Here is a 25,317-nt window from a genome sequence, read left to right as displayed (position 1 = left end):
CCAAAACAGCCACAGAGAGAACGGGGGTGGAGGGGATGATCGCCAGTACCCTTGGATGTGTTCAGTGCTTGTCTCTCAGGCTCAGACTCTGGAGCTCCTCTGTGTTGGCCCCAAAGGCCGACACGGACAAACCACAGGCACCCACTTGCTGGTGCTCCCAGGAACCTCAGGTACCCCCGCCCCCGCCCCCTGTAGTCATGAATCACTCCTGCTCGGATCCTGCCCCTCACCGTGCTTCTGGCCCTCTTGGACTGCGTATTTTTGCTTGGCTCCCTGGTGGTTGAAACTGGTGGTTTGTCTCAATTTCCAGGAATCAGTCCACAGCTGACTGATGTAGATGCCCCTTGCTCTTGCTGGCTTGGGTCAGAAGACCCTGCCAGGGCTCCCATCTCTCAGAATCATCCTCTGCACAGGGTGGACGTAGGAGTGAACATTTGGCCTTACAGGGGCCTCGGTGCTGGCTGTGGTCTGGCCTGTCCTCCAAACACCCAATGAAACATGAATCAAACAATAAGCTAAATGAAATTAATCAAATTAATAGGAGAGAGTTTGCTCAATCCCCTGCCATCCTCAGTGGGAGGCTGATTTTTCGGGAAGGCAGGGGCAAGGAATTCCTACACTGTTGACGGGATTCCTGTCAATGGCGCTGCAATCAATGTGACCATCTGGTGGAGGGTGCTCACTGGCCTGTGGGGAGTGGGGTGGTGGTGGGCATGAGGAAGTGAGGCAGTGGGGACACCCCAACTGGGACCTTAAAACTGAAGGGCTGAGGAGACAGTGGGCCTGGGTCCTGCCCATCCACACCCCAGAGGGCTGCCCCAGCTGGCAGAGAGGTTCCCTGGGGTAGTGGGGAAGGTGCCCACAGGGCTTGCTCGTACCTTCTCTGTACTCGCAGTTTTCCGTGACGTCATCCCGCTCATCACTCTGGATGCTCTTGGTGCTGATAAAATTGCCAACAGAATTGGCATCCAGGTGAAGTTTCTGCTCCTTCCCTCCAACGACCAGCCAGGCCATGCAGTCAGCATTTACCATGGAGAAGGTGAAGGCTGGGTCATGGTTCAGATCCACCTCTCCTTCTCTGATGGCTCTGACGGAGGCAGGGCCGCATCAGTAGAGGCCTAAAGGGGAACAGGGGGGCCTCAGTGGGCTGCGGCTGCAGGGCCGGGTGGGGTGGGTCTGTTTCTGTGGGAGTGGGCTCTGCCTGTCCTCCCAGGAGCCTCACTGTTGCTCATTCCTGAGGTGTGGTGTCCAGCACCTGCCAGCCTCCGTATCCGGGAGGGAGGTCATTCCGGGCCATCCAGCACTCATTGCAGACGTGGAAATTCCTGAGGGAGAAGCCAGAGGAGTGGGTGTCAGATGAAGCTGAGGGAGAGTTAGTGATGCTCAAGTTCTTTCTGGAGCAAGGCAGGGGGCGATGAGTGATGGACGTCTGGATAGAAAGACAGGACACCGCAGGCCTGCACCCCTCCATGGGTGACAGGTGACCACTCTTCCTCCTGTGAGCCTCAGCTTGCCCGGAAAAGAGCTTTCCTCTGTTTGTAAATAAGAGTGAAGGTTTCCAGAGCCAAAGGAAGTTAAAAACCCTTCACTCTCTCTCAAAGAGACCCTTGTGGCCCTTTCCTGTATGTGCTGCTGACTCACGGAAGCAGTCACAGAGGCAGAGGTTTTTTTGTGTCCAGAGGTGAGACTTCAGGCCCTCCTGTGGTCAGAGCCACAGGCTGAGTATTAAATGAAGGAGGTGACAAAGGGGAAAACTCCCCCAGGGCAGAGAGCTCTTGTGATGTGACAATTCTAGACCGAGAAAATCGTTGTATTTGTGTTCAGCTGCCTCCCAGCCTTCAGGTTGGGGCTAGCAAGCCCTGGGGCTGGTGAAAATGGGGGTGAGGCATGAGAGGGCAGCAGGCTCGTAGGTACCGTCCTGCCCTGCTTCCTGCTGGTAGGGTTTGCCCTACAAAGAGAAGGTGTTTCTCACCAGACACTGTCCTCCTTCTTACTCTCCAAAATCCTGCCTGTGTTGTCATAATACTCATCTATGATCAGGTTTCCGTCTGTGTCGTGGCCAGAGTCAACGTTGGTGATTACTCAGGTGGAGATCCCCAGGCACCTCATCACTGTAGAAAGGACAGAAAAATCTCCTGTGGGCTGTGGATCCCTGGACTTAGTGCCCTAGGCTCAGGGAAATCCCGCATTTGGCAGGCAGGAGCTGTCTGGGGCACTGGCTTGGCGACACTTCCAACTTCCCTCCCCACCTTCCTGAGCTCCTCTCCCTGGGGCTCCACACAAAGGTTAGGCAGCTGGTTGCTCAGAGAAGCACTGCCAGGGCCAATAGAGGGTCTAGCAAGTGTTGGGTTCCCCTGCCCCAGCCAGCAGGGTGGGAGAGGCGTGCCTCCTTTGGCAAGACTCAGCAGCTTGACTTGCCTCACTTCTCTCCTGGCCATAAATCTCTATCTTCAAACCAAACTGTGGAATTTTTTTCACTCCTGTGGTAAGGAGTAAGACCATCAGATTCTTAGGCAAAGAGTTCTGCTGCTTGGATTCCCCCTTCTCTATGGGTGTACTGTCTTGGAAGCTTATCGAGGAAAGTATTACAGATCCAGCCAGGAAGGGAAGGAAACTGTAACAAAAGCCTAGGAAAGTGAGGGTCTGTACCTAATGGAGAAATTCTTGAAAGGAGGTAGAATGTTGTCTTTATTCCTGAGGGGCCATCCCTTTCCTTTGCCAATCAGCTTCTTTTCTTTGCCCTCTGCCATATTTTTCGTGATTCTGCGCTCTTTTAAGAATAGCAATATCCCCCAGCCCATCCCACCACCAATCCCCTGGGGTTCCCTGTCCCCTCAAGTCCAATGGTGACACCTAATTCAACAATAATGATAATGATAACAAGTGTCTGCCAGCCAGGCATGATGCTAAATGTTTCACATGTACTGTGCTCAGGACAGCTGTACACGGAAGCTGCTGTCATCATCCCTGTTTTACAGATGAAGAATCAGAGGCTAAGAAAAGTTTGCTACCTTGACTAAAGCCACACAGCTAGGAAGCGGCAGAGCTACCACTCAAATCCTGGTTTCACTGCTAAGCTTGTCGCCAATTCTGAGCCCATCTCCCACAGGTGCACACAGTTCAGCATTCTAGTATTTTCCCCTTATTATACAACCCACTCATTTTTCCATGTCATCAAATATTTTCCAAAAGCAAGATTTCTAGCAGAGGTTAATTTTTTACAAAGTCAAGAAATTTAACATGGATTTAATAGTATAAAATCCATCTTCGCATTTTCCCAAATGTCTTTTATATCTGTTTTTTGCCCCCCTGTCCAGAATCCAATCAGAGTACATGCATTGCATTTGGTTATATCTTTCCAGTTCCTTTTAAACCAAAAGAATCTCCTTTCATCTAGAACAGTCTTTTAATAATTTAGGTCACTTGATTAGTAGAAGGCCCCATATTCTGGATTTGCCTGATTGATTCTTCTTGGTTAATTTCAGAGTTAACATTTTTGACAAGAATACTGCACAGGTGATGTTGTGTAAATCCCTCTGAATCACATCAGAAGGCACAGGCTGTCCATTTGTTCTACTAATGGGGGCCTAAGTTTAACTATTTGATTAAGGTCAGATTAATGCCCGATGGAAGTATCCTTTCCCTGTCATTTAACAAGCAATCACTAGCATGAAATATGCTGCTCCCTAACAATCTTTCACCAAGTAATTTTAGCATCCTTGATGATCCTTGCCTGAATTAATTATTACACTGGTGGTACCAAAATGATTATATTCTAACACTATCGTTTCTTCTACCTGTATTAGCTGGCATTCTTCTATAAAGAAAAGCATTTCAATCCCCCTCTCCCATTTTTTGGTATTTTTATGGGTTCGTGTATTTTTTTTTTTTCACTTCAGCAGAGGTTATTTTTAGACATTTGCTTGGTTTCTAATTTTTCCCCTGTTGTAAATAGTACTGTGATGGACATCTCTGTAGATCAATTTCTACTTTTCCCCCGTTGGGACAGATTCCAAGAGGTAAAATGACTGAGTCAAAAAATACAGATATTTCTAAGGGTTCTTCACAAATACTACTGTCATTTTAAAATGTTTATAATTTTTAGTTTAGATACTTATTTATACTAAGCATTTATTTGCTTGTAGATTTTAGTTTAGGCTCCTTCTTATACTTTGGCACAAAGCCCTTCCAGGCTGGGGTGGGGACACATCCCTGGATGCAGCCCAGGAAGGGTAGGAGAGAAACCCAAAGGGGAAGCATGCACTTCCTTGGAACGGCAGGTCTGCACAGGTCTGCAAGGAACGGAGGGCAGGGAGTGAGCAGAGCTGACAGTGAATTGTAGGTGGAGGTGACACAGGACCGCCTCGGAGGGGAGGGTGAAGGTGGGAAAAGCTGCCACTGAAGGAGCATGAGACAGGAGTGAGGCGGGAGCATGCAGGTGACTCAGGAGCATTGCATGGGCACATTTATGTTAAGATTACAGTCAGGAGGGTGGATAACACTTATCGTAATAAGAGCACATGCCAAGGAGGGGTGGGCAAGGAGAGCAAGGAGCAAGCCTCCATTCTTCACCATGATTGATGAATTCATGAAGTGCCAGTGGCATTGTCAACTCCTGCTAGACATGGCGGGATGGACATTTTTCCACCTGAGCACAGGTCATTGGTCTCATGGCGCTCTGAGTTCTCTACTAGACATGGTACATGGTGTGTAATGATTTGTTTATGAGTCTGTCTTCCTGAGGGCAGGGATTGTGTGATAGTCAGCTTTATCGTTATACAACCATTAACAATACAAGGCAGGCCTGTATTGCAGAAACGTAGTGCATCTTTGCACTATGGGTGATGGGTGAATGAATGTCTTGAATCTTTTGTCTATTCTGGTGATTTCTGACTTCAGCACAGCACCGTCACTGTGTGCTGTGCTGTGGTTACCAAGCTTGATTGTCTGTAGAGCATAAGCTTTGAGTGGTAATGGATTTGCACTGATCCATTCTCAGCATTTCCTCATCGTGCCTTGTGAGAGGACTGGGATAGGGGACAACAGCTGTCGCAGTGAGGCAACAGAGGGGCAAGAACTGTTTCTTACCTAGGGAGAAGGCCAAGGCTGTAGCTTCGGTATCACACGAAGGGAGCTGACAACATTTGGATCTGCACAGTTGTGCACATACATGTTTCACGGGGTTTTGCCCCCTCTGTCCTGCTTTCTCTGTACCCCCGCAGAGAGCTCCTCCTGTCTTGTGGCTTCATCTCTCACTCTTTGCCCACGACTCCTGAATTTGAATCTTGAGCCTATATGGACACCTTGCTGTCGCTAAGCACATCCCCAACCGAGCTTGTCTTTCATTCTTTCCAGGCTTCCTTGCCAGTCGACGACATCATCATCCTCATAGGTGCCAAGCATGGTGCCAAGCACTGCACAGGCATAATCACCCTTAATCATCTCCACAGCGCTGTGATTATCCCACCTTTGAAGAGGAAAAACCTGAAGTTTAGAGAGGTTGAGGTCATATGGCAGGAAGAGGAGAGCCAGGGCAGGATTTAAACCCACATTTCTCTGATCTCAAAACCCCTCAGGCTTTTAACTACAAGCCACACCACTGCAACTTCACTAGATGTCCCAGCAACGCCTCATTCTCAATGTGCCTTCCTCTATGAAGTTTTCACTGACTACTCCATGACACACTAATCTCCCTTCCCATGCTCTCACTTGATTCCAGTCACCAATGCCACACATTTTATCAATGCATGAAGCTCTCTATGATCTCATATATTTATCTTATCTTGTCAGCCAGATTACAAATCCCCCTAGAGTAGGGCTCAGATCAAATACTTTTCTTGCGTTTCTTCATTCCTAGCACAGTGCTGCCCAGAGTAGATGCTCATTAAATTCATGTTGAAGTCAGTTTTCTTTAACCTCACTTCTGCAGACTGTCAGTCCTGATGCCTCAGTTTGACATGAGACTCACGTGACTCTTTCATGGATAATTCGGTGGGAGCTGAGTCCCTCATAAAAGAGAAACCCTTATGGGGCGTGTGTGTTTGTATGTGTGCACACACATGCATGCACATTCACACAGTTTCACATGGACAAAGGTGGACAAGATCTCAGAGTCAGGAAAAGGACTGCAGAGTTCCTAAGGTATATTACACCACACCACACTCCTGGCATTAATTACTATGTCTCTTCACTCAGCCATTCAGCACTCATTCAAATGAACTTATTTACAAAACAAAAATAGACTCACAGACAGAGAAAACAAACTTATGGTTACCAAAGGGGAAAGGGAGGGAGAGGGATAAATTAGGAGTTTGGGATTAACAGATACACACTACTATATATAAAATAGATAACCAACAAGGACCTACTATATAGCACAGGGAACTCTACTCAATATCTTGCAATAATCTATAAGGGAAAAGAATCTGAAAAAGAATATATATATATATGTATAACTGAATCACTTTGCTGTGTACCTGAAACTAACACAACATTGTAAACCAACTATACTTCCATTTTAAAATAGAAGTATTGGGACTTCCCTGGTGGTGCAGTGGTTAAGAATCTGCCTGCCAATGCAGGGGACACGGGTTTGAGCGCTGGTCCAGGAAGATCCCACATGCCACGGAGCAACCAAGCCCGTGCACCACAACTACTGAGCCAGCGCTCTAGAGCCCACAGGCCACAACTACTGAAGCCCGCGTGCCTAGAGCCTGTGCTCCGCAACAAGGAAGCCACCGCAATGAGAAGCCCGTGCACTGCAACGAAGAGTAGCCCTGCTCACCACAACTAGAGAAAGCCTGAGTGCAGCAACAAAGACCCAATGCAGCCAAAAAATAAATAAATAAATTTATATTTCACAAAAGGTAGTATCAGGCTAATTGTATAATAGCTAACACTCATGTCAATCTCAGCATGTGCCAGACATTTTCCCAAGTGCTTGCCACATGTTAACCCACCACCCTGCGAGGGAACATTCCATACAGTCCTTGATGTCTCATAAATCAGTGGGGAATAACAGTAGATTCATACTTAAGCCAAAGGTTGAGGCAAAATAATGTGCCAGGACCTTGGCTGAGGTTCCTTCTTTGAGAAGGAAGGGCTCAGTAAAAACAATGAGGACTAGAGTTATTGTACTGAAATGAAGATAATGAGACACTTCATAGAGACCACTATACAACGGAGTGAGAAGAAATCTTAGATGACTTCTAACCCAAGGGTGTTCACAATAGTTTTAAGCAGAGGACTCTACATGCGAGCCAGATCATTGGGAATCCAGTATGTAAAAGATGTACATGTGGGGTAGTTTTGGGTGCCCTAAGCACACAGCCTCCTCATCTCCCAGGCTATTTCCCACCACCCTCCTCTGGGGCCCAGGGCCCAGGACCCTACTTTACAGAGGGGGGGATGATGCCCGTAGGCCTGCTCAGAGTCCCAGCCCTCAAGCCCAAGTCACGGCTGCCCCCACCCCACCCCCTGCAGCTGTGGGCAGGGACAGACCAGGCACATCCCCAGGACGCCTGGCTTTTCTTTTTAAAACAACTTTATTGAGATATAATCCACATGTCACAAAATTTACCCTTTTAATTTTATTTATTTATTTATTTATTTATTTATTTATTTATTTAATTTATTTATTTTTATATTTATTTTTGGCTGTGTTGGGTCTTCGTTTCTGCGCGAGGGCTTTCTCTAGTTGCGGCAAGTGGGGGCCACTCCTCATCGCGGTGCGCGGGCCTCTCACTATCGCGGCCTCTCTTGTTGCGGAGCACAGGCTCCAGTCGCGCAGGCTCAGTAGTTGTGGCTCACGGGCCCAGTTGCTCCGCGGCAAGGGGGGGGTCTTCCCAGACCAGGGCTCGAACCCGTGTCCCTTGCATTAGCAGGCCAATTCTCAACCACTGCGCCACCAGGGAAGTCCAAAATTTACCCATTTAAAGTGTACAATTCAGTGGTGTGCAATATATTCACAGGTTGTGTAACAATCTTCACTGTCTAATCCCAGACCATTTCACCACCTCAGAAAGACGCTCTATTCCCACTAGCAGTCACTTCCCATTCTCCTGTCCCCCCAGCCCTAGGCAACCACGAATCCACTCTCTGTCTGTATAAATTGGCCTATTCTGGGCATTCCACATATATGGAATCATATAGTACCATAGGTGGCTTTTTTTTTTTAATTAATTAATTAATTTATTTTTGGCTGTGTTGGGTCTTCGTTTCTGTGCGAGGGCTTTCTCCGGTTGCGGCAAGCGGGGGCCACTCTTCATCGCGGTGCGCGGGCCTCTCACTATCGCGGCCTCTCTTGTTGCGGAGCACAGGCTCCAGACGCGCAGGCTCAGTAGGTGTGGCTCACGGGCCTAGTTGCTCCGCGGCATGTGGGATCTTCCCAGACCAGGGCTCGAACCCGTGTCCCCTGCATTGGCAGGCGGATTCTCAACCACTGCGCCACCAGGGAAGCCCCATAGGTGGCTTTTTGATGCCTGGTTTTGGGGAGAATTTTCAGGCAGCAGAACATCACTGTCCCTTCTGTTCCCTTGTTACAGAGCAAGGCATCCAGGCTACTTCATAGACCTCAGGGCTGAGGGGTCTGACCTTGTCACAAGGAGTGGACGGCCAGGACAGGAAAAGCCTAATGACTGAGAGAGACCTATGGAGCAGTCAGACATGAGCGCTGGAAGGAGGGTAGGTCAGGGATTTCTCTGAAATTCCCAAAGTAACAGCCAAGTAAATTGATGTCAAGGAAACATCTGTCCAAAAAATTATAATTGTATCTTTGATGCATGGAAAATCTCCTTTTTGTGATTTTTCTTTAGGAAGTTGAAGTCAATATGCTGATGTTATTAAAACAGGTCATACAGGGAGGAAGAGCTGCAGAGGGGAGAATGCACTTCTGAGTCAGACTAGAGTCACGTGGTCACCTTAGGCCTCAGTTTTCTCATCTGTAAAGTGTAATTAATGATATCTACTTTGCAGATGGTTGTGAGCATTGTAAAGTACCCAGCGTGTGCCTTAAGCACAGGGGATGCTGGCTAAATGGCAGCTGCTAACATTGTTCATGCAGCAGTATAGTCTAGTGGTTACAGCCAGCCAGACCTCGATGTGAGACTAGCTCTGCCACTCAATTTCCTCATCTGTAAAATGGAGATAATGATAGAACCTGCCTCTAAAGCTCATCTGGGGAATCAAACAAGGTGATCCTAGTTAGAACTTACTGAATTCTCACTGTAGCCAGGCATTATTCTAAGCACTCTCCATGTGTGAACTCAGTCAATCCTTTCAATAACCCGACGAGGTAGGTACTATTAATTTCCCCATCATATGTCTGAGGAGACTGAGGTACAAGTTAAATGACTTGCCCAAGGTTACTCAGACAATTAATGGTAGTGCTGGTATTTGAACCCAAACTTCACCATTACTGTCGGCTGTCAAGGTTTTAGCACAATGCCTGGCACCAAGGAAGTCCCCAGTAAGTGTCAGCTATTGTGATTGTTAAAGAATAACAATAATAATAATTTTTAACAACATGCTTTGGCAACTGTATTGGGTTAAGGAGTTTGACTAAATCCTTGACTTTTAGTGGAGGTTTGAGGCTGGGTCTTACCCATCTTTATAACCAAGATTATTAGAAGTACCGTGCCTAGCATAAGGACTCAGTATGTGTTGTTGGATGAATAAATGAGTTTTCCAAACTGATAGACATATTTATTAATGTACAACATTGTGGCCCTGTTGGGGAAGGCTGGTATTGATTGAGCTGCAGGTGGACCGGGCCACGTTTGACCCACTTTGCCCAACCCTTTGCTTCCTAGGTCACTAAAGCGCCGTGATTCTCATAAACATTTTAATTGGTCTGCTATCATAGCATAATCTCCATTCACTGGCTCCATCTCTCTCACCAACCAGTTCCAGACAACCACACCCGAACCCCTGACCCTCTCCTTCTACACACACGCACCTGGCCCATTAGACTCTCGGCTCTTCCAGGCCCAGGAAGGCTCCCTCTCTATCATATACAAGATTGATCCACTCTCTGCCTTCAGTCTTATGCCTGATCCCTGGATGACTCAAACATCCCAGTTCACCCAAATGTCTGTGACTCTGGGCATCAAAGCTGTCGAATTCCTGGTTTCTTACCCCTGGGCAATCAAGGCATCCAACTCCAGATGGGGCTGTGCGGCTGCGGAGGAGTAGCTCCTCCTCGCCAACCATGTGAAGTCATCCTGTGTGGGTCCTGACAGAAACCTCCTGGTGCCCTTGGACAGGGGGCTGGCACCTGCTTCTTAGCAGCCTGGAGCTCCATAGGCTTCCTGCGAGAGCCTGGAGATGGGTCCAGCGCGCGTGCACGCGCACACACACACGCACACTGCACCAGCCTTTGCATACAGGAAATTTCTACACAAAAGGCCTGAGCCCTCAATAAACACCAAGTTGTGGGCACATCTGGCTTCCCTGGATTAGACTAGAGAGTCTTGTGGGAAAAAGCCATACTTGGCCTCTTTGCCCAGCCAACAAGAATAACTTCCTGACTGTGGCCCAAGTCAGGTACATAGATACGCCTGCCAGAAGGTGGAGAGCCGACCTAGGCCTGGGGGCAGGGTGAGGACCAGGAGCAAGTGTGGCCCTGAGTGAAGCAGAAAGCCTCCTCTTGCTACCTCCAGTATATAACGCATTTCCAGGTGTTCCCTCCCTCATCAGTCTCCTCCCCTTCCTTCTGCTTGCTCCTCTTGCCACCAGCAAACCAATTTCCAGTTGCCCTCTTTCCCAGTGCCAATTCTTAAGCTTTTCTTCTACTAATGTAGCATTCACTCCCTATCTGAAAAGCTGATCTCTCTTGGTCCCCCTTCCCCTAACTCCCTGGGTCTGGTTCACCAGACCTCCAGGCCCTCTGAACATGTGACAATTCTAGATTCAAGGTCATTGTTCTTCGTCTGCCATCTTGCTCTGGCCCCGTGGCCCATACCCCTGTTCAGACACACCTTTCCCTCCCATGTATGCATCTTCATCAAGCCCATTCTCTGTGCTCAGAAAGGACACTAATCAGTTTGTAAGTTTTCTAATTACTTGGCCTCTCACCTCATTCCTGTCTTGGACCTGGACAATTCCCAGCCAGGCTCTTAAGAGGATTCTGTTAGGTTGTCCAAGTTCAGAAGAAGGGAAGGGCGCCGGGTTCTGAGAAGTGTGTGGTTTCCACCTCAGAACCACCCTCTGAAATGAGCTCAGATATGTGAAGCCTGAGGTCACTGATGAGACATTTTGCTTCCTTGCAAATGTCCCTTGGTGGGAACTGTGTGAGATTTCTGGGACAAGAATGGTTCAGAGGGTTGCGACATGAGCCACTGTATTTTTTGTCTTTCCATGGGGCCCTTTCCACTCCCTACCCGTGCACATGACAGCGGCAAAGACCCAGCACTGCCCGTAGCACACTGGCTGGCAGCCTGTGGCATGCCACTGCTTTAGGACGGCCACGCTGCCCGTCCACTCCACGGGGCTGATGCCGTCTGAGTAATTCTCGCTCCAGTCTCCACTGAGCACCCCACGGTCATCGTTGCTGTTGATCTGAAGAGAAGTCATATGTAGAAGCATTAGAAGCCGCCTTTTCCTCAACGAGATGTGAGGTGTGGGTCGCCTTTGCAAGGACCCTGGGCCTGAGATGCAGGAGGCTTTGATCTCATTTTACCTGGGAGCTTCCAGACCTGCTGGGGAAGGGGTGAGGGTGGGAAGCCAGCTATTCTGACTTGTGTACCACTGTTAATTAGCTTATTATTCTGTTTCTACCCACCCTCTTAACCCCTCCATCCCCCATCCCTGCAAAGCCAGAGCTTGGCTCTAAGAGCAGAAATTTAGAAACAACGAGACCATTTCCCAAACCAGAGCTACACTTAGTCTTTCCCAAAAAATGCAATTTGGAATTAATGAAGGTGATGGCCCACACCCACCTCTTTCAGAGCTCAGTTGAGAAAACCTGTTACCCACATTCTTTCATCAGTCTCATCAAAAATGGCTTTGCGGGCTTCCCTGGTGGCGCAGTGGTTGAGAATCTGCCTGCCAATGCAGGGGACACGGGTTCGAGCCCTGGTCTGGGAAGATCCCACGTGCCACAGAGCAGCTGGGCCCGTGAGCCACAATTACTGAGCCTGCGTGTCTGGAGCCTGTGCTCCGCAACAAGAGAGGCCGCGATGGTGAGAGGCCTGCGCACCGCGATGAGGAGTGGTCCCCGCTTGCCGCAGCTGGAGAGGGCCCTCGCACAGAAACGAAGACTCAACACAGTCATAAATAAATAAATAAATAAATAAAAGAACGTGAATTTCTTAAAAAAAAAAAAAAAAATGGCTTTGCTGGAGGGGCTCTGCCTCTCGACTCTTCATTCCCTCACTGCAGGGGCAACCGTGAGTGGGCAGGGCTCCCCTGCACAGTTTCTGCCCCCCTGGACACGCCCTGGGTGGGCAGAACGAGACCCAGCCTCACCATGGCACACACCACCCTGCTGACGTGGACGGGGCTGCCCCGCAGGGCGTAGTCTGTGGCTGGGTCGATCTGGAAGTTCAGGCTCTTGTCTAGCAGCTCCAGGCAGATGTCTATGATATTCTCTTCAAACTGTGAGAGGAGATGCAGAGAGGCAAGGTGTCCAGACTTGGCGCACGTGATATGAAAAGAAATGCATGACCCACTCCGCCCAGCTCTCCAATGGAGTGCGTTTGTGGAATACAAGCCCGTTTGGAAGGAAACTGTGTCTAGCAGCACAGCCATGGACTGCCCTGCCTCTGGGACAGGTACAGGGTCTCAAAGCTCTGGGGTCACAACTCACCCAGTTTGTAGGTCCTGCCTGTTAAATTCCTGTAGTTTTTCCCAATGAGTCTGACTGGCTGAAACATCTGTTTCTCCCTCTTCTCCCCTTTAATCCCACACTCACAGAGCTCCTGGGATGTTCTTGCTAAAGCCACGTTGCCTCATCTTCCACCCACACCTGCTGACCCAGCTCATCACTGGCAGCGAGCGCTGAGGTGATGGCCCCGACTTGCCACGGCACCTGTGATCCAGTGGGGCTTTGGATTGACTAATAGCATGTGAGTTATGGAAAATTTTTACCGAAGGCAGGCTGACTCTGTATCCTTCAGGCTTGTCATGAACGCCACTTCCTCTGAGGCTTGCCGTGAGCCAGAGCCTGGTTTTTCTCCACGGCCCTGGCCACATCTCTTACTCATCAGACTCAGTTACAATGCGGTAGCCAAGGTCTGTCCTCCCTGCCTGACTGTATGCGTGTTTCTCTCCAGTTCTTCTCACAACTCTACCCCCAGACCTGGCACAGTGCCCAGCACATAGTCGTGACTCTGTGCATCTTTGTTGAATGAGAGTACGTGACAGTGTTCCATTTATTCCCATGGAACACTGGGCAATAACCAGGATTCGGAGGCTTCTCTGATCCATCTTCCCCAGGGGACAGTTTGATCGGCTCCCTTTTCTGCTTTAAAATGTTCAACGGCTCCTGTGGCCTACAGGATCAAAGCTGTAACCTCCTCTGCAAGGGGCATAAGACCCTCCCTGATCTGGCCCCCTTCTGCCTCGCCAGCCTCATGTCTCAGTAACCCCTGCCGTCTCACCGTTTTTTGCTCCAGCAACACCAGATTCCTTGTAACCCCTGCAGCAGGCCAGACCCTTTCTCACCTTTGTGTCTTTGCCCATGCTTCCCTCTGACTGGGATATTTTCCCCCTTCCTTCACTTGGCTAACTCAATTCAAGCACCCCCTCTCCCAGGAAGCTTCCCCGGCACCCCCATGCCCAACCAAGTGCTCTTCCTCCAGGCTCCCAGAACACCCTCTGCCTGGCGCTCAATCTTTACACACCCCACTGCGTAATAAGCGACCTGCTTGTGTGACCAAGTCCCCACTTTACTGTGGGCTCAGGGACAGTGTTTCATTCATTTTCATGCTTCTAGCACCCAGTCCCTTGCCTAGCACTGAGCAGGCATTCAATATACGTTTACTGAAGAAGAGAGAGAGAGAGAAAACGCAGGGCTCAGAAGGTATCAACTCCTCACTTCTGTTTCTCACAGATGACAGCCAACTGCTGTCCAGGGGCTCTCCAGGATCCCCATCTGCCCATGCTGAGTGAGGAGTTGGGGATGTCAGTTGGGACCAGTTGAGGCTGCCATGTCTCCTCTTGACTATAGCCACCCCAGGGGCCGAGGCTAGGCCTGATGCTACATGTGCTGGAGTTCTATTTGGGCAAGTCCAGGAGAGGGACCCATATCAAACCGATACAAGCTCTACAAGCCCCACCTCAGGATTTTCCAGCCAACAGCCCTTCTGAGCAGCCAGAGCTGGCCCTCTCCCCTGCTACCCCGAGAGTGTTTTGGTGCTGGGGCTCAGCCTTAAGAACCCTTTCCCTGGCCTGGCACTGGGCTTCCTGGAGCACCTGCTGTCCGCTGAGCTTTCAGTGAGAGGCAGGCTTTCAGTAACGCAGGGGTTGCAGAGCATTGCAATTAATACGATGCTATTTTTACAAATAAAATCGCATGTTTTAGAATATGCATAGAAAACAAAATGTAGAGGAACATACATTTTGCTGGTGACAGTGCTTAGAAAGACCTTCATATTCTAGGCACCTATTTTTGTAATGTTTCTCTATAAAGTTTTTAAAGCAATTATGTATTACTTCTTAAAAATTTTATACCAATTTTATTTTTTTATTGAAGTATAGTTGGTTTACAATGTTATGTTAATTTCAGGTGTACAGCACAGTGATTCAGTTATATATATATATTCTTTTTCAGATTCTTTTCCCTTATAGGTTATAAATTAGGAGCTTGGGATTAATATATACACACTGCTATATATAAAATAGATAACCAAAAAGGACCTACTATATAGCACAGGGAACTATACTCAATATTTTGTAATAACTATAAGGGAAAGGAATATGTATTACTTTTTAAATTTTTTTGGCTGTGCCCCGTGGCATGTGGGATCTTATTTCCCTGACCAGGGATGGAACCCGTGCCCCCTGCAGTGGAAGCATGGACTCTTAGCCACTGGACCGCCAGGGAAGTCCCTGTATTACTTTTATAATAAAAAAGATACGTAATCAAAGCAAATAACTAGGGACTTCCCTGGCGGTCCAGTGGCTAAGACTCCACGCTCCCAATGCAGGGGACCCGGGTTCAATCCCTGGTCAGGGAACTAGATCCCACATGCTGCAACTAAAGATCCTGTGTGCCACAACTAAGACCCTGCGCAGCCAAATAAATAAATAAACTTTTTTTCAAAAGCAAATAACCGAAGAAGAAATAGTAATAGGGAGGGAGACGTCACCACTGCTCATCAGCTGTGCTTCTGGATGAGATGTTCAGGGGACAAGTTTTCCTCAGTGCGACAGAACTGATCCTAGGGTCTGTCACCTGGGGTTGTGAGGATTAAGTAAGCGTGGCAGCTGGGCCCCCGCTGGAAACACAGTTAACAAAAAACCAGGCGCCATCATGGCCATTGTCACTGTTGTCCCTTCATCCTCACCCTCTTACTTAGTGGAATTCCTGAGTGGGTGCCTTCAGCTGTCCTTCCCCCTTAAATCCTGTTGTCCAAATTAGACGTGATCAGCAAAGAACACCTTCCAACTTTCTATGGCTGCTCCCCTAGCTCCCAGGAATGTGTGGGGTCATGTCTCATACCTTCCTGGTGCCATTTAGTTCCCACTTGTCAGCAGTTCTGGGTGAAGCATGCATGAAGGGCACCCTCCCATCTGCTCCTGCTCCCCTCTCCCTAGGAGCCCAGGGCCTGGATGGGCCATGAACAGGGCTGAGACTCACCTGTCCATAGTTCCAGGGGCAGGGACAGATCCAGTTCTTGTTCCCTTGGTAGGAAGCCGTAATCATTCACGACATACTCCTGCCTCTGGGGTTCACTGTCCAAGTAGACAGTGTCTCCTGGGAATCAAAGTGGGAGAACACAAAGCAGAAAAATCATGCCACCCTTCCTGTTCCATTCCCACCCCCAGAAGGCCCAGGGCCATGGAAACTGAGCTCTGGGGAGGGAACCCGCTGACTCCAAGAGGGGCATGAGTGAGGTGTCTTGGGGAGGCCCAAACCCCTACCCCCCCATCAACACCAGCGACAGTCTCAATAGGAACATGGGGTAGAAGTAAAAATTACCTTTGGTGGAATTTCTTGGTTTACAGAGCACATTTACCTCCTAGCCCCATTTCAAGGTTGAGGAAACAGGCTCAGAGTGATAAGTAACTTGCCCAAACCACACATAAGTAGAGTGAAATTTGAACACAGAGCCCATGTGAGTCCATGTTCCCTTCTCTTTCTGCTACACTCAACTAATCCTGGTTGGAAATGAGAAAGCTGGAACCTAGGGGTTGGCATTGACCTCACCATTCCTTCTGTAGGAATTTATTCTAAGCAAAGTATTTAGAAAGTGCGCAAAGATTTAGATACTTAAGCTGCTCGTCTGAGTGCTGTTTATAACACTGAAAAGTTGGCAACAACCTAAAGGCCCTGTCCTTAGGGACTAGTTAAATAATCATCTCCATCACAGAATTCTGTGCACTATTAATAGAAGGGTACAAAATTGTATATTTAGACAGAAATCTACGTTTGATATATTAAGCTTGAATAGGTTACATAATGTGTAGGGCACGAATTGACTTTTGTTAAAAACATACGTGTATGAACAGAGGATTTTGAACCCTTTTCTAAAAGATATTAGCAGTATTTTTTTTCTTTTTGCCTATTGGTGTTCTCTAGATTTTCTGGAATGAACACGTCTCTTTTATGATATAAAAAAATTTCTCTTTAAAGTTAAGAATAAACAAACAAAAGGCCGTGGGGGCAGATGTCCTCATTGCAGTGTCCTGGAACTGTCTGGAAGCCCTGCCTGAGCCTCAGGTGATGGTACCCTCCCCCCTTCCTCAGAGGCAGCCTCAGACACAGTCTGAGGGGGGTGGGTCGCTGGTGCAGAAGGACTCCTGGCTGACATGCATTTTATCAGGTTTTGGACCAGTGTGGTGAGAGCTGCAGGTTCATGGTTGAGAGCACGCACATCCCCCTCCATAGTGGGGACCAGCAGTGGCCTGAGACAGGGTGTGTGGGGCTCCCCAGCCAATGCCTTGGCCGTGGTGATGGGGGAGCCACTGATCCTGACTTCAGCCTCTACCAATCCCTAGCCCCTATAGGTTCTCCCTGGGACCTGGGTGGGGCACAAGCCTGAAAAGAGAAGGCCCCACAGGCATCACTCTCCTCCCCACAGCTCAGGGGGGCCCTCAGTACAAGTCTGAAACCCCTAGTCTTGGAGGCCGGGAGATATGCGTGTGTGTGTGTAAGAGAAACACAGAGACTGGGAGAACAGAGAGACAGACAGACAGCTGTCCTCCTTGATTCAGTGGCAGTGCCTCTTCACCGGGCTGATAGGTAAGAGTTCTGAGCTGTTCAGCGACAGGGCAGTGAGAGGTGGTGAGAGATGTGAGGGTTCTGGGTTCTGGCACGACCCAGCAGGCCCCCTGGGGATAAGGTTGGGGGAGAGGGAGAGGGAGGAAGGGAAGCGGGGGCGTCCTTTAAGTCAGAAGTAAGGCTTGGTTGAGTCTGGCCTCTGCCCCCAAAGCCCACCAGACCCACTCCCTACTCTCATCCCTCCCTGCCCTTCTTCCTGCTCTCTCCTCCTGGCTCGCCCTTCCTTCTGCCCACACCGTGTCTGCACGTCTGCAGAGCTACCCCTGCCCCAAGGCAGATTTAGAGGATGGGAATTATCGGACATGTGGTGCTGGGACACTTTCTGTAGCTTTGTCTGTCTAAGACAAACACTAAAAACAGCCAAAATGTCCATAAGTAGGGAACTAATTAGAAACATTTGGTACGTTCAAACAGTGGAGTAATCGTAGCTATTAAAAAGAATGTACTGATAGGAAAATATGTCCAAAGTTGAATGGTTAAATGAAAAAAGCAAGTTAGAGCATGCTTTGTATTAAATAATCCCATCTGTGGTATATATTGTATAATCACACATGCATGCATATATGCATAAATACATATTTGATAAAATATAGAACATTTCTGCAAGGCTACACAAGAAAATGTTAACAGGATTTCCTCTGGAGGATGGAACTTGGAGATTGGGATAAGGTTTTACTTTTCACCTTAAACTGAGCTTTTCTTTCTTTCTTTCTTCCTTCCTTCCTTTCTTTCCCTTTCTTTCTTTCTTTCTTTCTTTCTTTCTTTCTTTCTTTCTTTCTTTCTTTTCTTTCTTTCTCTCCCTCTTTCTTTCTCTCCCTCTTTCTTTCTCTCTCTCTTTCTTCCCTCCCTTCCTTCCTTTCTCTTTCTTTCTCTCTTCCTTTCTTTCCTTCCTTCCTCCCCCCCTTTCTTTCTTCTTTCTCTTTCTTTTTCTTTCTTTTTTTCTTTCGCTCTCTCTCTTTCCTCCCTCCCTCCCTCCCTTCCTTCCTTCCTTCCTTCTTCCTTCCTTCCTTCCTTCCTTCCTTCCTTTTACCCTGTACTTCATTCCACAAATTTAAAATGGAATGCACTTATTGGTCTTATAATGAAAAACCTCAAGTTAACTTTAGAATGTATGATGATGGTAGTTGTTAATAGTAGTCAAACTTAATTGTAATAGTTTTCTTTTTAAGTAAAGATGACTTGGTTCATCATTTTAAAGTTCTGAATAAGTAAATAAATACCAAGGCTTCTCTACCCTGCTTGTTGGTGGTTGGGAGTGGATGCTGAGTACGTGGGATTGGGGAGATTTGTGGGTGGCTAGGGAGAAGGGGTCTGGAAATCTTTGAGCCTGGCTGTCTATGGCACTGACAAAGGGGCAGAGATGAGGGAACCCACACGGTCATCCCACCTTACCTGAGCACCAGGGATTGAAGAGTAGGATGAACTCCCCAAGCTGGTAGGCCATGACAGGCCCCTGTAGAGATTTGATGTGAACCTTCAAGATGTACTGACCCACGGCCGCCATGGGAGGGGTGCACAGGCTCACCTCCAGGGAGGTGGCCCCAGTGGTCTCCAGTGAGGCGATCCAGGGGCTAGGGCCACGATGACCTGCCAGGCTGAACACAGCCTGAGTCCCCTTGGCCAGGTCTGGCAGTGGTCCTGAGGAGGGAAGCGGAGATGGGGACCTCTGCAGTGACCTCCCACCCCCCAAAATCCCCCACAACACACACACACACGGCCCCTGCGAGCCAGCCGGGGTCCTTACCAGTCTCAGCCAAGAAGATGATGTTGTCCAGGCCTGGCTGGAAGGCCCGGTTCCTGAAGTACAGGGTGATGTTGAAGGCCTGGCCCCGGCGAACAAGGAGGCGGTCAGAGCTGATCTCCTCCGTGTGGTTCTGCACGTTGTTCCAGGAGCTTTGGAGGTCGATGAGGGCCACCTCCAGCCCTGTGACAGGACAGCCAGGGCCAGACAAAAGAGCAAGGTTGTGGAGCCTGGTCCAATCCTGTCCACCACTTGCTAGTTGTGCAAACTCGGGAAAGAAACTTAACCTCTCTGAGCCTCAGTTTCCAAGTAGGTAAAATAGAATCCATGATACCAGCCTTACAGGGTTGGTATGAGGATTAAATGAGGCTCCAGGTGTGCAAGTGCTTCTTTCTTATTTCTTTCCTCCCTTCCTTCCCTGCTTCTCTGACCCTCTATCCCCTTCTCCCGTAAGGAGGTGCATAGTTTTCTGCCTCTGTTTGACTCCTCTTGTAGGTCTGGCCAAGTCTGATTGCTCCCTTCAGTCTAGCATGTCTCCAGATTCACCCCAGCATCCACTTTCTTGGACTTAACAGTTTCAGTTGACCCTGCACCAGCCTCTAGATCTGGGAACAAGTCCCTGGGGTAGCTGTCCCAGGTTAACTGTCCCTGGGTTAGCTGCTATGCTTGAAGCAATTTGCTGGCTCTCTGACTACCACTAACGCTATATGTGACCAGTGCCCTGGGAGCTGGGATGCTGAGGACAGTCCCAGAAAGGCCCACTCCCACCCTTCTGCAGCTTCCGCTAAAACACAGACTGACCTCATTGTTCTCCAAGTATGCCTCCCCCAAAGGGCTCCACTTCTGACTTCTCCATGTTTGGCCGTGGTTCTACCACGGTCCCTAGGCACCTGGGTTCACAACCCTTATATCACAGTTGACTTACCCATCTTCTTCTCAGTCTCTATCCACTCTTGTGTCATAACTCCCTTCACTCCTTCCCTTAAAAAGTCTGTGGTATCCATCTGTCCCTTTCCAGGTTAACACAATTCCGACCTCCTCACCTCACTCCAAGTGACTGTAACAGCCTCCATCAGGTCTGCTTCCTACTTCTCCACATCACCCACCCCTTAACACATCACCAGATTATCTTCCCTCAAGATAATTTGATCATCCTTTGCTGATGATCAAATGGATTTGGCCATCCTTTTGCTTTAAAAGTCCACAGCCCAACATGCAAAAGGCACACTCCTTAATCTGACACTCATGACCCTGCAGACCTGGCCTTAACTTATGCTTGCATTCTCACCTCTCACCACTCCCAGCATGGGCCCTCTCCTCCAGCCAATCTACCCCCAAGCAAATGGTAGCCCTGCCTGTTCATGTATTTTGATCCTATAAGAGCCACAACTCAAAATGCTCCTTCACTATAAAGAATTTGTATAACTCAACAATTAAAAAAAAAAAACTCAAATAAAAAATGGGCAACTGATCTGAGTAAGCATTTCTCCAAAGAAGATACGCAAAAGGCCAATAAACACAAAAGATGCTCAACATAATTAATCATTAGGGGAATGCAAATGAGATACCACTTCACATCCACTAGGAGAGCTATAATAAGAAAGACAGATAATACGTGTTGGTGGGGATGTGGAGAAATTGGAACCCTCATGCATTGCTGGTGGGATTGTAAAATGGCACTTCCACTTTGAAAAACAGTCCTCAAAATGTTAAACATTGAGTTACTATATGACCTAGTAATTCCTAGGTATATACCCAAGAGATGAAAAATGTATATTCACACAAAACCTGTTCATGAATGTTGACTGCATTATACATAATAGCCAAAAAGTGTAAACAATCCAAATGTCCATCACCTTCTTAATGGATGAATGAAATGTGGTATAACCACACAATGGAAAATTATTCAGCCATAAAAAAAGGAATGCTGGGACTTCCCTGGTGGTCCAGTGGTTGGGACTCCGCGCTTCCACTGGAGGGGGCACGGGTTGGATCGCTGGTCGGGGAAGTTCCGCATGCTGCACGGTGCGGCCAGAAAGAAAGAAGAAAAAAGTTACAAACACGATTTAAGAAAAAAAAAGGAATGCTGAATATACTATAACATGGATGAAACTTGAAAATGTTATGTTAAATGAAAGAAGCCAGACACAAAAGGCCACATATTGTATGATTCAGTTTATATGAAATATGCAGAATAGGCAAATCCATAGCAACAGAAGTCGATTAGAGCTTGCTAGGGGCTGGGGGTAAGGGAGAATAGGGCATGACTGCTAGTGGGTATGGGTTTTTTTTTTTTTTGAGGTGATGAAAATGTTTTGGAACTAGTTAGTGGTGATGCTTGCAAAACTTTGTGAATTTACTAAAAAAGAAAAACAAAACACTGAACTGTACACTTTATATGGGTGAGCTTTATGGTATATGAATTATACCTCAATAAAGCTATTATAAACAAATATGAATCAAATCAACTGTACCAAAATGCCCTAATAAATATTAAACTTTATCCTTTTAACTTCTTTAAGGTCTTTTGATTATTGTTAACATGTACCTTTCTCATAAACTAGTTGTTGTTTTATTATTGTTATTATATAAGAAATATAAACATAATGATTGGTACATTGTAGGTACTCCAATGTTTGCTAGGTTGAATAGAGTTTTCTATTTTTTTATATAATCATCCTGTACTTATTTCATATTTCAGATTCAGCCAATACCTACTGAGGGCCAGTCTACATGTGCTGGGCCCTGTCCTAGGCACTCTAGGACAGTAATCTCATGGAATACTCACCACAACACTGGGGAGATGAAATGTCATGTCATCCACACTTGGAAATGCGAAAACCAAGGTGCAGGTAGGTCAAATGTCTTGCCCAAGGTTAAACCTAGGGTAACTGGCCCAAGTCTGGTGCTCTTTCCATCACCCGGCAGCTGCCACCCACTGCTGGCCTTCACTTGTGTTCAGAAAGGACATCTGACCCACTGCCAGCTGGGAAAGCACTGGGCTTTTTCCTACTAGGAAAAAGAAGCTCACCCTTTTTGGAGACCAACTGACTAGACAGAGATTGCTAACCGGCCCTGATTCAGGTTGGACACGTGACCCAAACTACTCAACAGGTGTGGCAGCATCTGCCTGAGAGCAAACGCTGGGGCCAAATCTCATCCTCTGGATACATCGTGGGTGAAGTTAATCTCTGCACAGGGATTAGTGCTATAGGCAAATATCAGATATTCAAATAGGAGGTACATTTAATATTGGACATATTTATTCTCCTTGATGGGAGTGCAGATGGGGTGAAATGATCAAGGAGGTAGAAGGGAAATTATAGGAAGAACTTTTAAAGTAATTGATCTCAGGGTCTATCCTAGAGAGACACTCCCACAGGAGCACAAAGAGGCATATTTAAGAATGTGCACTGCTTTGTGACCACCTAGAGGGGTGGGATGGGGAGGGTGGGAGGGAGGGAGATGCAAGAGGGAAGAGAAATGGGAACATATTGTATATGTATAACAGATTCACTTTGTTATAAAGCAGAAGCTAACACACCATTGTAAGGCAATTATACTTCAATAAAGATGTTTAAAAAAAAAAAAAGAATGTGCACTGCAACATTGCTTGTGTAACTGAAAAATGGGAACAACCTAAATACCCATCGGTAGAGGACTGGATAAATAAATTACTTACAGCCATACTGTGGAATACTATGCAAAGTGAAAAATATTGAGTTAAATCTATAGGTACTTAGGGGTGTGGATAGAGCTCCAAGTCATACTGTTGAGTGGAAAAAAATCAAGTTGTAGAAAAATATGTACAATATGATGATACCATGGGTATGCCAAAAAAATAAATAAATAAGAAACAACACAAGATAATCCTATGCATTACACTGAGCATATATATATATGAATATAAATGTATAGACAAAAGACTGGTAACAGTGGTTTCTCTGGAAATGAGCCTGGGTTGGGGTGGCAGTCAGGGGGCTGTAGGTTTATCTGTAATTATTGCTTTTTTTTTTACTCCAACTATGTATTCATTATATTTCTTGTATAATTAAAATTCATAAAAATTTAAAAATAAAAATTTAAACACAGGGGGCTTCCCTGGTGGCACAGTGGTTAAGAATCCACCTGCCAATACAGGGGACACAGGTTCAATCCGTGGTCTGGGAAGATCCTACATGCCGCAGAGCAACTAAGCCCGTGGGCCACAACTACTGAGCCCACGTGCCACAACTACTGAAGCCCAGGCACCTAGAACCTATGCTCCACAACAAGAGAAGCTACTGCAATGAGAAGCCCATGCGCCGCAACTAGAGAAAGCCCACACACAGCAACGAAGACCCAACACAGCCAAAAATAAATAAATAAAATAAATAAATTTATAAAAAATAAATTTAAACACAAAAAATAGTAAATGAAGGTGAAGCTGTTACATTTGTAGAGCTTTTAGCTCATTCTTACAAATGGTTTCGACTAACCATTTAGTCTTCATAGCAGCTCTTTCTAGAGAGAGGAAGTTGATACAGAAAGAAGGATGGTAGGACTTCCCTGGTGGTCCAGTGGTTAAGACTCTGCACTTCCACTGCAGGGGGCGAGGGTTCTATCCCTGGTAGGAGAACTAAGATCCCGCATGCCGCATGGCACGGCCAAAGGAAAAAAAAAGAAAGAAAGAAAGAAGGATGGTGGTGGGAATGTGAGCCACTGACCCTCTGAAGTGGAGGAAGAAGAGAAGAATAAAGATTCAGAGAATTCTGGAGCTGGAAGACAACTTCAAGATGGTTTGGTCCCTGCCTTATTGGTCAGACATGGGGACTGGAAACTAGAGAATTGACTTGTTCAGTGTCAAAGGGTCAGCTGTGGGACTTCCCTGGTGGCACAGTGGTTAAGAATCTGCCTGCCAATGCAGGGGACATGGGTTCAACCCCTGGTCCGGGAAGATCCCACACGCCACGGAGCAAGTAAGCCCGTGCGCCACAACTACTGAGCCTGCGCTCTAGAGCCGGCGAGCCACAACTACTGAGCCCACGTGCCACAACTACTGAAGCCTGTGCACCTGGAGCCCATGATCTGCAACAAGAGAAGCCACCACAATGAGAAGCCTGCGCACCACAACAAAGAGTAGCCCCTGCTCAAAGACCCAACACAGCCAAACATAAATAGATTAATTAAATTAAATTAAAAAAGAATAGTACCTTGTAATACTATTAAAAAAAGAAAAGGGTCAGCTGTGGCAGAGAGGGCAGGAGCCCTGACCCCCTAATCCCTGGCCCTGCCCCGTCCCACGGGGCTGTGGAAACAGGTATGTTGGCACTCAGCTGTTTAGCTGGTTTACCTGCCAGCCTCTACCTGGTCTCTTGGTTCTCAAGCTACCAATGATTTCTCTGTTTCTCTGTTTTGGGGGTTTCTACTCTTTCCGCCCCCGTTCTTTATTTACTCCTCCCTTCCTCTGAATCCACGCTCCTCTTGACTTCCTACAATCTCTCTGACTTCCTTGGCCCTGAGCTCAGCAGCCCCATGGGCCTTGCCTACCTTGCGCCATGGCGGCTGCCTTTGGTTCCCGGGCTGCTCCCCGCAGGACAGCTGGATGGCCTGGAGCTTCAGGAAAATGGTCCTGGAGTGTCTGCTTCCCCTTCCACCCCCAAGACTCCAGGAGACACCGAAGGCGGCGTGGCTGCTGCACCGCCACTGCTTACTGGGCAGATCACAACTGGTTTTCTCACTTGCCCTCCGGTTTTTCTTGGCAGCAATGTGCGGCTGAGAGGAAGTGTGGAGGCCAATGAACCATCAGGGCCTTGAGCCATGTGAGCCTTTGGTAGCTCTTGGGCAATACGGCACTCCCTGGCCGGTGCTGTGCCGTGATGGGGGAGCCAGGTGGGAGAGGTGGGCTGGTGGGGCCTCTAGGAGGAGGGAAGAGGCCCTGTGGCCCTGCAGGGAGGAGTACCAGGGTCCCAGGACTGTAGGTCACATGAGAGAGCTCTCAAGCCTAGAACTTGGCACCTGAGCCCTCTCTTTTATCCTGAAGAGTCACTTTCTGGACATCAAATGAAAACGGAACCCACTCTGGAGCACCCTTGGTATGATTTGTTGGTATTTGGTTTTTGGCAAAGATATTGTCTTGAGTGAGACCTGTCAG

General features: G+C 47.7%; 1 protein-coding gene and 1 long non-coding RNA gene across 2 annotated transcripts in view; one reads left to right on the top strand and one right to left on the bottom strand.

The window, feature by feature from the left end:
* The window catches only part of TGM5 (transglutaminase 5), a 29,010-nt gene extending 4,287 nt beyond the window's left edge, over positions 1 to 24,723 (bottom strand). The window contains 10 exon segments of the mRNA XM_059913474.1: positions 879 to 1,120; positions 1,224 to 1,325; positions 1,973 to 2,111; positions 11,379 to 11,556; positions 12,466 to 12,594; positions 15,800 to 15,851; positions 15,853 to 15,916; positions 18,836 to 19,081; positions 19,188 to 19,367; positions 24,714 to 24,723. Coding sequence (XP_059769457.1) covers positions 879 to 1,120; positions 1,224 to 1,325; positions 1,973 to 2,111; positions 11,379 to 11,556; positions 12,466 to 12,594; positions 15,800 to 15,851; positions 15,853 to 15,916; positions 18,836 to 19,081; positions 19,188 to 19,367; positions 24,714 to 24,723 — 1,342 coding nt within the window.
* LOC132359450 (uncharacterized) lies at positions 8,548 to 22,613 on the top strand. The gene is made up of 4 exons (XR_009500849.1): positions 8,548 to 8,682; positions 12,913 to 13,064; positions 21,886 to 22,036; positions 22,201 to 22,613. It is a non-coding gene; the product is annotated as an uncharacterized LOC132359450 (long non-coding RNA).
* Positions 24,724 to 25,317: the final 594 nt, after the last annotated feature.

This window comes from Balaenoptera ricei, chromosome 2, assembly GCF_028023285.1.
Source record: "Balaenoptera ricei isolate mBalRic1 chromosome 2, mBalRic1.hap2, whole genome shotgun sequence".
Taxonomy (NCBI): Eukaryota; Metazoa; Chordata; class Mammalia; order Artiodactyla; family Balaenopteridae; genus Balaenoptera; species Balaenoptera ricei.
Note: the sequence above shows the minus strand (reverse complement) of the source record. Positions and strands in the feature narration are given on the sequence as shown.